The 13,051-nt window shown below is 46.7% G+C and overlaps 1 protein-coding gene across 2 annotated transcripts in view; it reads right to left on the bottom strand.

Annotated features, from left to right (window-relative positions):
- Positions 1 to 3,726: 3,726 nt before the first annotated feature.
- Positions 3,727 to 13,051, bottom strand: part of APBB1 (amyloid beta precursor protein binding family B member 1) — a 218,342-nt gene continuing 209,017 nt past the window's right edge. For both annotated transcript variants that reach the window (XM_029601910.1, XM_029601912.1), the window contains one exon: positions 3,727 to 6,763. In XM_029601910.1, the coding sequence (XP_029457770.1) occupies positions 6,596 to 6,763 (168 nt within the window). In that variant the 3' untranslated portion in view covers positions 3,727 to 6,595. The remainder of the gene's footprint in view (positions 6,764 to 13,051) is intronic.

Below are 13,051 nucleotides of genomic sequence, written 5' to 3'. Positions count from 1 at the left end.
AAAGAAGAACAAAAGAACAGAAGAGAATACATTGCATCAAAGCCAGAATGATACAGGAACTTTTATCATGGGAGGAGGGTTCAGGAAAGACTAGTATGGAATGATTTTTACAATTGAATGGGGGGTGTCATCACAAGCATTTCCTATACAGGATAGATTGTCATGACAACAGTATCATGTGTTTGTGGGCGGTTACACCTTTCTGGAAGTTTCGGCAATACTGTATGTTTTAATTATAAAAGAAGGCTCTCTTCCTGTGTTGGATGAGATGCTACTTATTACAGATAGAGGGCATATTGCATCTCACAAGAACACTTGTCTTTGCCTCTTCTTTAAAAAGCCAAATAAACTAAATTTTAAAACCTCTTGCTGAATCGCAGTGTTCTTGTGCCCTAAGCTTTAAGTCCAGAAAAAATTAGACAATAGGTGCCAGTATGCTCTATGCCAATGTGACTGAAGAAGCTTCGTATAGCACCAACACTGGAACATCTGGAAAGATCAAACTGGCTGTTTAGGATCTCTGTGCTACAGAAGATGGCACCATCTGTGGCAAAGAGCTTAAGGAGACTGATGGGACTCTTTCTTGGCATCGAGTGGAAGACCTCGTCCATGGAACTCTGTGCCTATGGCACTGACTTCTTCAATGCTGAGGGAGCTGGCCCAGAGAGGACCCATTATGTTGCTTAAGCAATCTTCTCAGTGCCCTGTCCTACACCCTAGGCTTGCATGCCAAGGTTGAACCTTCATTCATGGTAGATCCAAGAGACTGCAAACAAGAGAAGAGGGGATCTTTCCCAATAGACCTGCAGGAAGAAGGGGAGGTAGACCCTCAGTACAGTTCTTAATGTTTCTAGAGGCATCAAGCACCTGAAGAGTCCTCACACTGGGAGGTGGAGTGGCTCTGCTGTCTGTCATCATTCCAAGGCTTCGGGGCTTACCTGACACCACCTTCCACAGCTCCTTCATCTTCCAGGCACAGACATTTGACCACAAATGGGACAATCTATTTATTTAAAGTTTTTCTAGACCGACATTCCTGGGAACATCACATCGGTTTTACAAAGAACTGGAAATTCAGCGAAAATGCTTTACATGGAACTGGAAACAACAATATTTAATGCAACAATAAATAACCTAGGGCAGGATGCTTAAATAAGAGGGCTTTGAACTGAGTAACTAACAGTTAATTTGTGACATTTATTTATTTAAATTATTATCCACTCCTGCTAGTTCAGAGCACTCACATCCACAGGCCTTGAACCTGCTGACTGAAGATTCTTCAATATAGATTTCTCCATTTCAATTTTTTTTTTTTTTTGGATACAACTGAAGAATTCTGTTGAGGGGCTGTCGAGGCAGCAGCATGAATAAAATCTTTGCAAAAATATAGTGGCTTAAAATAGCCAAAAGGTAAAAAATGGCGAGAGAGAGAGAGACTGATAACCTGTTCACAGCTATGGCTCAGAAGAAGAAAGAGTGAGGGGTTCATGAGATAGCGACTACGCATGCTTTGAAATACTTCAGAACTCTGAGAACTGTGTCTGTGTCTGCACCTTCGGAGGACATCACCCACTGGTTATGGCTGATATAATCCTGCTTGTCAAAGTAGAAATCAGTCTGACTAATAATTATTTATGGACTTGTCTTCCAGAAACTTGTCCAAACCTTTTATAGTCAGTTTTATTATTAGCCTAACCATTTTTTTCTGGCAGCAAGTTGCATAGTTTAATTGTGCATTGACTGACGAGAGATACTCTCTCTGATGTTTCACAGAATGTCTCCCCCTACCTAGTCTTAGTACTATTTGAAAGGGTAAATAACAGACCCTTATTTACTTATTCCACTTTTATAGAAATCTGTTATATCTTCACTCAGTCACCTCTTCTCCAAGCTGAAGAACCCTGATACTTACCATCTCTTTGTAGACCTTTTCATAGGGATGAATGATGCCAAGATGATGGCCGTGGGTCCTAATATTGGTTTGCCAGCCCAAAATAGTGTCTGTAGGGGAGAAGTGGATACTGCGTGGTCCTTTTTGCAAGGCTGCTTCAATTGGCTCTGGCCAGTCTTGTACTACTGAACCAACACCACTGTTGCCGTGGCATTGAGAGATCACCATATTTTCTTCAAGTAGCTTTACTAAAAGTCCCAGTGATATGAAATTGTATTGCCACAAATCCTTCCCCATCAGAGACCAACAGAAGACTGGTAAGAACAGGAGAAGAGGAAGAGGAGACATATAAAAAGCAGACTGACAGTATCCATCAATACCAGCTGTTGGAGAGTAAAATGGAAAATTATATTCCCTGCTGTAAAAATGCAATGTTTTTATTCATCTTCTGAATGATAACAGAGTCCTTAGACACTAAGAAAAAGGTCAAACTTCACAGTACACTTTTAAAGACCTGGTTAGTCCCCAAGGCCTTTTATGTCAGCTAAAATATTATGTGATTTTATTTGAGTTTATTCTGATATTGTTTTTAGGGTTTTTTCTTTTTTTTTTAAGATAATTGAATTTTATAATTTTGGTGATATTTTGTGCATTTTAGTTTTATATGCTAAGTGTACATAAACGCCTGTATCTTTTATTCTAAACTGCTTTGATTTTAACAGGAGATTGCGGTATATTAAGAACCTAAATGAACTAAACTAAATGTGCACCGCTGCTGCATACATTTTAATTTTTGTGCTCAGAATTTCATCTTCCTTCAGGCTGATGCAGAGAATCACAGGCCTTACCAGCAATGCCCCTATTTATACTACCCAAGGCTTTAACTTCCTCTTCTCTGCATGCAACATAGATGCTTCTAGAATTCATTGCCATAGGATGTGGTTATGGCAGTTAGTGTAACAGGGTTTAAAAAAGGTTTGGATAAGTTCCTAGAGCAGAAGTCCATAAACTGCTATTAATCAATAAGGATTAGTAGATTGTGATATATTCATTTAATGTTTGGGTACTTGCCAGGTACTTGTAGCCTGGATTGGCCACTGTTGGAAACAGGATGCTGGGCTTGATGGACCCTTGGTCTGACCTGGTATGGCATGTTCTTATGACAAACTCAGAAAGCCAAATTGTCTGAAATTATCAACTAAAATATTTAGATCAGTGTTGATCTGTTCAGAATTTACAATGGAAGTTCTGTTGCTTTCACATCCAAGTAATACCATAGTAGGGTGGAAGAGAAAACAAGGGAATGGCAACCAAGGACATTTTTATGGGTACTGGATATACTGCCAAAAAGGCCGTCAAGCTATGGCTGCCCAGCACACCTGTGGGTAGCTGTAGCTTGACTTTTTGGCAGTATTTATTTAAAATCTTTTCTATACCGTCGTTAAGCTAGATACTGTCACAACGGTTTACAATAAGGCACATATAATTTAATACAGTTAGCAATATTAATTTAACAACTAAACAGGTGCCATTAAGTTATGGTAACATAGTTTCATAAAAAATACTATATCTGTAACCCATAAAAATGTCCTTGGTTACCATTCCCCTATTTTGTCTCTTCCACCCTATTATGGTATTATATTTCTATTATTGTGGGAGGAGGTTTTTCGTGGCTCAGTAATGTGAAGTGTGGTGTACTCTCACATCCACTACAAAAAGAGGAATTTGCTTTTATTTCAGGCTGTAATCATTTAATAATCACACTTAATAACCATACTAGTCAGGACAATCTATATTTACTGTTAGCCTGGATGAAGAAAGGACAAAAGCCAACATGCACTGGGTCAGATTTTTATTCTCGTGAATTTAGTACAACACAGAAACTTCTCATTATTACAGCAGAAATGTGCAGTCCTTTTACAGATTAAATAGAATTTTAGTCCTTCGGGGTCTCACAACCCTTTTCCAGTAGCCATCATTTACAGATCAAATCTACTTTTAAAGCTAGTAAAAAAAAACATTACTGACAATGCTTGCCTGCATAGATAACCCACAGGTAAACACATGCACCTTCACCACCGACGGAGAACAGCCAGGCCCGGCACTGGCCGACCATGCCAAGACCAACTGGGTTAACTCTGTCCGGTGAGTTCACAGAGATGAAACACAGATTGATACTACACCAACAGGGACTCCTGAAGAGGAGAGACCACTAAAAACATACAAGAGAGAGAATGTGCGCGCGTTGTGGTATAACGACTCTTACAAACGTATTGTCCAATAAATAGTTCCATAAAAATAACAGGCACAATCATCTCTTTAAAGTCACTGCAAGAAAAGCAAAGGGTTAAAACCTGGGGAGATAGGCAGCAGAATGGTTTCCAGAGAGAATATTATTCAGGAAGCTAATGAAAGAACTGCAGACAGGCCAGAGAACTTCTCTACAAACACCAATGAGATTAATCCACTACAGGAGAGAGAGCGCAGGCCGGAGATCGCTCTGTAGACTCCAACAAGATTGATCCAACACCTCCTACAGTCAATTTATTTATTGTGTTTGATTTATATTGCACCTCTCATACACTTCAAAGAGGATTACATTCAGGTACTGTAGGTATTTCCCTATCCCCAGAGGGCTTACAGTCTAAGTTTGTACCTGAGGCAACAGAGGGTAAAGTGACTTGCCCAAGGTCACAAGGAGTGACAGCTGGACTCGAACCCTGGCTTCCCTGATTCCAGAGCCAAAAAGTAGACTTACCAAGCAAGGAGGTGGAAGAGGAGGAGACAGTGCCTTTTCTCTGGTACTGCAGAGATGACCATCAGTATTTTAGGTAAATACTGGAGGCCATCAGTATTCCACATGGGTAAAAATAGAGTTCATCTGTCAAAATTAGTCATATTCAGGTAAGTGGATTTTTATCTGGACGCCACACAGAAAAGAGGTGTTCCAGATGGCATTCCCACTGGCGCACACACATATAATTAATTTCCAAAAAAAGTATGCACATTGTAGGCCTGCCGCTGCTGTGGCTACCTTACATCATTGCTTGGATACACGTAAGGGTATGCACATACTTTCAGCTATCTCGCAAGATTGAAAAAGTTTATCTGGCTGCGTTTGGGAAAGTGTGGGATGTGAAATTCCTGCCACCAACATACGGTATCCAGCTAAGTTTATATGGATAACTTGGGAGCATTCCACATAACACTGAAATCCAGATAAGTTTGGTCATGCCACGAGATACTTCAAGATAGCCTGGCATAGTCAGCAGTGTGGCTGTGCCACTGAATATCCTGTATAACTGAACCAGACAAGTTTATCTGCCTAACTTTCCCAGAACCCCCCTCAGCTGAATGCAGCCATTTTGTTTGCGTTTAAAACTTGTGTTGCATACCTTTGCAGCAGAGGCATCCATAATGATCCTGGTATTTCTCTAAAGAGATGCCCTGCAGTGACAGACTGAGGATGGTCCCAGCCTGCATCTATGGATATATCAGTACATACTCAAAAACAAAGGCTAATTCTTGCCTTCTCTGCATGGAGGCCTCAGGACTAGCAGGACATTTAGCAGCAGGACTGATTCAAATATGCAGAGGGTTGGTGGAGGCAGAAAGTTCCAACAATTTCATACACAGTATTGCACAGGTCAGTGCCGCTGGCTCCACCATCAGAGCTGCCTCTTATTCCTCAATTGTCCAGCACAGACCCTTCAACTAACAGGCATCAACTGTTTCTGTCCTAGCCAGATTTGCATTGGAGAGGAAATGAGGAACCAGAAAAAAAAATGGCTGGAGCAAACTTCCAGACAGCAAGATCACAGCCGGGACTAAAGGAGAAATGGTGTGGGATGCTGAGTAACATCTGCAGCTTGCATCTACCAAACAAATCCTGCACTTACAGTACAAGAGAAAATGCCCCAGAAACGGCAAATCAACATAACACACGTCTGTTATCTGAGACGCAGTCCCAGTGATGGCAGGTTAGAGCCTGCTCGCTATAGCCTGGAAGATTAGTATTTCTAGAACTGGCAGTAGTCACATGAATGGCTACACACCCATGACAACAGTGGTCCCAGCCTGTGTCTGTGAGCATATCACTGCATGCATTCCTCAAGACTAAGGACACAACATTTGATGCTTCGAATACCAGCAAATTCCTGTATGCTTTTCTCCTCCATACTGTTTTTCTGAGTCACATGACCAGCCCTTAGTGTTTCGGTCACATGACCAGTTTTGCATACAACTCTTCTCCTTAGTGTTTGAATCACATGACCAGCCCTTAGTGTTTTAAGTCACATGACCAGTCTTGCACATAGACTCTTCTCCTCCATGTTTGAGTAACATGACCAGCCTTACACTCCCTCCTCCCCCTTACCGAGTCACACGATGAGTCCCAAACGCCTCTACTTCTCCGTGTTTTTGATTCACATCAGTGCTGATCTCTGTCTGGTCACTAACCTATATTTCTATTTGAAGAGCTGCCAGGAGGGACTCTGACTGGTTGGGCTTCTGGTTAGATTACAGATAAAGTTGAGGGGTTGTGGGTGAGTGTATAAAAAGACAAGTGAGGGAGAGCCAGGAGGAGGGATCTGAGTGGACTGGGAGACAGAAAGGCAGCCACATAAGAGCAGTCAAATAGGGCCATAGGAAGAACACCTGTGGTTGAAATGGTGCTGCCCTCTCTATCCCCACACCCAGTGGAGTTCAAGGAGTTTGTGCTCCAAGGCGTTTTGGTTTAAAAGTACCCAGGAGGGACTGCACCCCCTTGCGGACGCTGGATCCCACTCTACGGGCAACAGAATCTGCTGGTGGAGCAGGAAGGCAGGAACTGGAGCCTTGTGGACGTGCATCCAGACACTTCTGATATCGCAGCTGTGAGAAAAAGAAAACACAGTGAATATCACTACAAAGACACATGCTAGAGTCATCACTGTCCCTTTAAGAAATCTCCCCGAGAGTAGAATGGAAATCTTCACTGCATCACCTTGGCCTGGAACCCTCCTAATACCCATAACTGACCTGCCAAAGAACATTAAGAGCAGAATGAGAGCCAGACCTGCCACATGAATACTTCTCTAAGACAGCAGGATGAAAGCCACCATTGCTCTATCAAGAAACCTCCTTGAGAACCAAATAGAAACTTTGCATGCCTCTAACGTTTGCAAACAGATACTGTGCATCCACAAAACCTCCTTAAGAGGAGGAATAAGGAAAGACATAACACTGCTCCACCAAAGAGCCTTCTTGAGAGCAGGATGAAAACTATTGCTACCCTTCTAAGAAACCTTTTGAAGAATAGGATGAGAATCCTTCCCCCTCTCAAGAGGGCGGCAAGACACATCACTGCTCCACCAAAGAACCTGGAGAGGAGAGCAAGAGCCATCATTATTCAACAAACTTCCTCGAAAACTGGGTGAAAACCTTCACTACCCTACCAAAAAATCTCCTTAAGAGTAGGGCGAGAAACATCATAAGAACATTCCCTACTGGGTCAGACCAAGGGTCCATCAAGCCCAGCATCCTATTTCCAACAGTGGCCAATCCAGGCCATAAGAACCTGGCAAGTACCCAAAAACTAATTCTATTCCATGTTACCATTGCTAATGGCAGTGGCTATTCTCTAAGTGAACTTAATAGCAGGTAATGGACTTCTCCTCCAAGAACTTGTCCAATCCTTTTTTAAACACAGCTATACTAACTGCACTAACCACATCCTCTGGCAACAAATTCCAGAATTTAATTCTGCATTGAGTGAAAAAGAACTTTCTCCGATTAGTTTTAAATGTGCTCCATGCTAACTTCATGGAGTACCCCCTAGTCTTTCTACTATCCGAAAGAGTAAATAATCGATTCACATCTACCCGTTCTAGACCTCTCATGATTTTAAACACCTCTATCATATCCGGGCTTCGATCAGGACCCGGGAAACACAGTCCAAAAGCTGTAATAGTTGGCGGATCATGCGCTCAACATCCAAGCCGTGAGGGCTCCCGCCCAGAGGTTCGGGTGGCCCTAGCCCTCACGGCGATATGAGGTCAGGCACGATCCCCAACGGGATGGGCGCACCACTGAGAGGTCCTGGAGGAGCGGGAACCAAACCTGCTGAGGCCAGGAGGGAGTCACAAGAACCATGGTCCCCCCGTCCTCCTGAAGCTTCAACAACACCTTTGAGAGGAGCAGGAGAGGCGGGTATGCATACAGGACGCCTTGCCCCCAGTGAAGGGAGAAGACATTGCAGGTCAGACGGGGAGCAGAATCTGTTCACCTTGTGGTTAAAAGGGGACGCGAACAGGTCCACATCCGGCATACCCAGTGGTGGAAGAGGCTAGCCGCTATCGTCGGGTTGAGGGAGCAGGTTGAGGTGACCTGGCAGATAGGTTGCCCGTAGATACATTCCTTGGGAAAAGGCCCAGTTCCAAACCTGTACTGCCTCTTGGTAGAGGAGGAACGAGCCCTTGCCCTCCTGTTTGTTGATGTATCACATTACAACCTGGTTGTCTGTCCAGATCAGAACTGCCTTGGACGACAACTGATCCCAGAATCCTCACAAAGCGTACCGTATTGCACAAAGCTCTAGAAAGATTATCTGACAATGTGTTTCTGCGGCAGTCGAAAGGCCTTGAGCATGTAGGCCATTCGTATGGGCACCCCATCGCTGAGGAGAAGCATCAGTGGTGAGAGTCACTTGGGGTGGCACAGGCTGAAAGTGAAGGCTGCGTTCTAAATTGGGGAGGGCTTCCCACCAGGCCAGGGATAGCTTGAGAGGTTCCATGACCATGATCGGAGCCTCCAGATCCTGAGATGCCTGCCACCACTGGGACCACAAGGCCCACTGAGGGCTCCTCATGCGGACGTGGGCTAAGGGAGTCACATAGACGGAGATGGGCTGGCATCCTTCTGCTGTTGTGGATGAGGGTAGCCAGTGAGGTGAGGGCAATCGCTTGGACTCTGGGTAGGAAAGCGTTCACTTGTACTACGTCCAACCTGGTGCCTATGAAGTCTAGCTGTAGGGATGGACAGAGGTGCGACTTGGGGAAGTTGATAAACCTCACCGTCTTCAGGGTCTGAACCATCAGGGCTAGAGCTTGCATGGCTCCGGAGCGGGAGTCGCTCCTGATCAGCCAGTCGTCCAGGTATGGGAACACATGGACTGAGCAACGCCTGAGGTAGGCAGCCACCATCGCCAAGCATTTGGTGAAGACGCAGGGGGCTGATGCCAGCCCAAAGGGCAGCACTTTGTATTGAAAATGTGCATTCCCCACCAGGAAGCAGAGGTACTTCCTGTGATTGGGGACAATCGCAATGTGTGCATATGCCTCCTTCAAGACGAGGGAGCAAAGCTAGTCTCCTCTTCAGAGGAGGGGGATTAGCATGCCCAGAGAAACCACCTTGAATTTTTTTTTTTTTTTTTTTACAAAGAATTTGTTCAGTGCCAAAGTCAAGAATGGGGCACAAGCCGTCATTCCTTTTTTGAATGAGGAAATACCTCAAATAGAACCCTTGGCCCTGCTGTTTGTGTGGGACCAGTTCCACTGCTCCCGCTGCGAGTAGGGCAGAGAGTTCGTTTTGAAGAGTGACCAAATGGGCGGATGAACCCCATGATGGACATGGAGGAGAGGTCTCTGGGAGCCGGCCGAAATGTAGACGGTACCCCCGGCGGACAATGGAGAGGACCCAGAGGTCCGACGTGATCCCTTCCCAGCATTGGGCAAAGCTGAGGAGCCTGCCACCGACTGGGGGATCGGGTGCCAGGGGGGCCGCCAGCTGACTTAAGCTCCCTCGCTGCCAGTCGAAAACCCATGGGCAGGGCTTGCTGGGGCGCCGGTTGGGATCCGGGGGCCCGCTGCTGGCGGGGGGAGACCCTGGAACAGGTCCGGGTTGTGTGAGTTTGAGCAGCTGGAGAGTAATACTTCCTCTGCCAGTAGAAGGGCTTATGAGAGCCTTGCTTTGAGGACTTCCTGGCTGAGGATGGCCCCTTCTGAGGGACTAGTGGATAGCTGCTGGAGGGTATCATGTTGGTCTTTCAGCTGCGCCATCGCATCCCAGACCTTATCCCCGAACAGATTCTCGCCTGTACAGGGGAGATCGGCGAGCCTATCCTGGATCTCTGGCCAGAGGTTCGAGGTCCTGAGCCACGCTATTCTCCTGGCGCCAATGCCCATGGCAGCTAACACAATGTTAGGTTCCATATTAGGTGCTACAACCCAAGAAAGAGATCTAGGCGTCATAGTGGATAACACATTGAAATAGTCTGTTCAGTGTGCTGCGGCAGTCAAAAAAGCAAACAGAATGTTGGGAATTATTAGGAAGGGAATGGTGAATAAAACGGAAAATGTCATAATGCCTCTGTATCGCTCCATGGTGAGACTGCACCATGAATACTGTGTACAATTCTGGTTGCCGCATCTCAAAAAAGATATAATTGCGATGGAGAAGGTACAGAGAAGGGCTACCAAAATGATAAGGGGAATGGAACAGCTCCTCTATGAGGAAAGACTAAAGAGGATAGGACTTTTCAGCTTGGAGAAGAGACGGCTGAAGGGGGATATGATAGAGGTGTTTAAAATCATGAGAGGTCTAGAATGGGTAGATGTGAATCGGTTATTTACTCTTTCGGATAATAGAAAGACTAGGGGGCACTCCATGAAGTTAGCATGGGGCACATTTAAAACTAATCAGAGAAAGTTCTTTTTCACTCAACGCACAATTAAACTCTGGAATTTGTTGCCAGAGGATGTAGTTAGTGCAGTTAGTACAGCTGTGTTTAAAAAAGGATTGGATAAGTTCTTGGAGAAGTAAATTACCTGCTATTAAGTTGATTTATATAATAACCACCGCTATTATTAGCAATGGTAACATGGAATAGACTTAGTTTTTGGGTACTTGCCAGGTTCTTATGGCCTGGATTGGCCACTGTTGGAAACAGGATGCTGGGCTTGATGGACCCTTGGTCTGACCCAGTATGGCATGTTCTTATGTTCTTAAGTGGGCTGCAGTCTCAAAAACGTAAGTGGAATGCACCTCGTGTTCCCTGCTTCCAAACCCAGCGAGGCAATGGCTGCAAGTGCTTCTTGCTGCTGCTGCTGCTGGGGAAGATCCTCTGCAAAATCCTGGATTCGCTTCCAGTGATTGCGGTTATATTGGGTCATATAGAGTTGATAAGCTGTAATGCGGGCGACCAGCATGGTGCCTTGGAAGATTTTCCTCCCTATAGCGTCGAGTTGCCTATGCTCACGTCCCGGAGGAGCGGAGGCATGGATGCGGGAACAACAGGCCTTTTTTAAGACGGACTCCACTACCACAGACTGATGGAGAAGCTGGCTCTTCTTGAACCCCAGGGCCTGTTGCACCAAATAGGAGGCATCGGCCATTCTGTTAATTGGGGAATGGAGATGGGGTGTTCCCACATACGGAGGAGAAGTTCCTTAAAAATACCATGGATCGGAACTGCCACGATCTCCTTAGAAGAATGAACTGGAGGACCTCCAGCATCTTGTGACGTGCATCCTCCTCCATGAGGAGCTGAAAGGGAATGGCCACAGTCATAGCCCTGACAAACCCCGCAAACGACAGGTCCTCAAGCGGTGAACAGAGCCTTTCCTCCGGAGGCGAAGACTCCAAGAGAGGGGGTCATCAGAGTACTCGGAGGACGAGTCTGGGGAGTCATCACTCAAGGGTTGTAAGAACCCTCTTCCTCGCTTGGGCCAGGCTGCTGAGGGAGAAGGCCGTGAGGGACATCAACCCTGGGCTCCGAGGGCTTTGGAGGACGCAGGGGTACCGGTGGCACCAATGGATCCCCCTGCATCAAGGGGTCATCTACCATGGCAAGCCGGAGGGGCCGGGCAGCGGCTCGGGGAACTGGGGGTGAGGATGCCCAGCCCCGGTGGCCTCAACCTCCTCGGAGGACCCAAGGATCGGGATTCGCTCCGGTGGAGGGCATGGATGGCCCCTCGGGCACTGGCTGCATTGTAGGGAAGGACATCCAGATGCTCTAGTAGGGGTGCCAACATTGATGGTGGAGGTTCGGGTACCAGTATGGGGGCCAGTGGCACCGGTAACTCAGCGCTTTGAGCACTGCTGATTGCGCCTTGTGGTCCAGCTCCTCCTGGAAGTCCTGAGTGGTCAGGACTGATGGAGGGGGACGAGGCATCGCCAGCTCATCTTCAGGTCCCCGAAGTGGCACGGTGCCCTGCACAGATATTGATGGAGAACACCTCGGGCTACCGGCGGCTCTGGAGTATGGGGCCTCCGGTGGCCTGTGCCGCTTCAATGATGGCTTGGCGGCTGCCGATGCTGCTCTGGAACTATGCCGGGATGGAGAACGGTGCCAGTGATTCCAGATCGCTTCCGATGCTTGGCCCGGTCTTTCCCCGTGTCGAGATCGATGACCCCAAGGTTTGGTGGAGCTGAGAGACCATCGATGATCGATCTCCCTCTCCCCGATCTTTGCGGGTGCTGACTAGAGGGGTTGTGAGGGGGAGAGATGGAGACGGCTCCCCGTGATCCTTGAGCATCGAAGAAACTGATGCAGGAGTGGAGGATTTCGGGGTCCCGAAAAGCTTCTCCACTTTGTCGAGGCGTGCTTGATGCCGCTTGGGTGTCATCTGATCACACAGATGGCACCCACAGACATTGTGCAAGGCCCCCAGGCAGAGGATGCAGTGGGGGCATCAATGAGAACCCGTTAACGCCATGAAAAAGACCCAGCTTACAGTCAAAGACCGACGAGCACCGGGAGTGGGAGAGTCGGGAATTGACTGCAAGATCGAGAAAAAAGGCTGAAAAAAAAGACCTACCATACCGGGAGGGCACCAACCATGAAGGGGGACCCGAAGAGGCTTGGAAGGCAACTCGAGAATATCGAGGCAGAAACAAAGAATGGAGCTCCATGAACCACGAGGCAACTTAACCGCGGAAAAGAAGAGACTGAAGAGGGACCTCGTGTGGACGCATGGATAGTAGCAGGCTGGGCATGCTCAGTCTGCTGGCCAAAGCTTCTAGAACATTTGACAAAAGTTTTCTGTGCCGGGCTCCATCGGATGATGTCACCCACATGCAAGGTCCTAGGAGATGGCGAGTGTCTATCTCTACCCTTCCTGGATTTGGACCTCTTGGGCAATGGTCCTTTTGAGATAGATCTTTCCTTCTCTGATGGAGAAG

The sequence above is a fragment of the Rhinatrema bivittatum genome, chromosome 5, assembly GCF_901001135.1.
Source record: "Rhinatrema bivittatum chromosome 5, aRhiBiv1.1, whole genome shotgun sequence".
NCBI lineage: Eukaryota > Metazoa > Chordata > Amphibia > Gymnophiona > Rhinatrematidae > Rhinatrema > Rhinatrema bivittatum.
The sequence above is the reverse complement of the archived record's forward strand: the minus strand, read 5'-3'. Positions and strand labels throughout refer to the sequence as shown.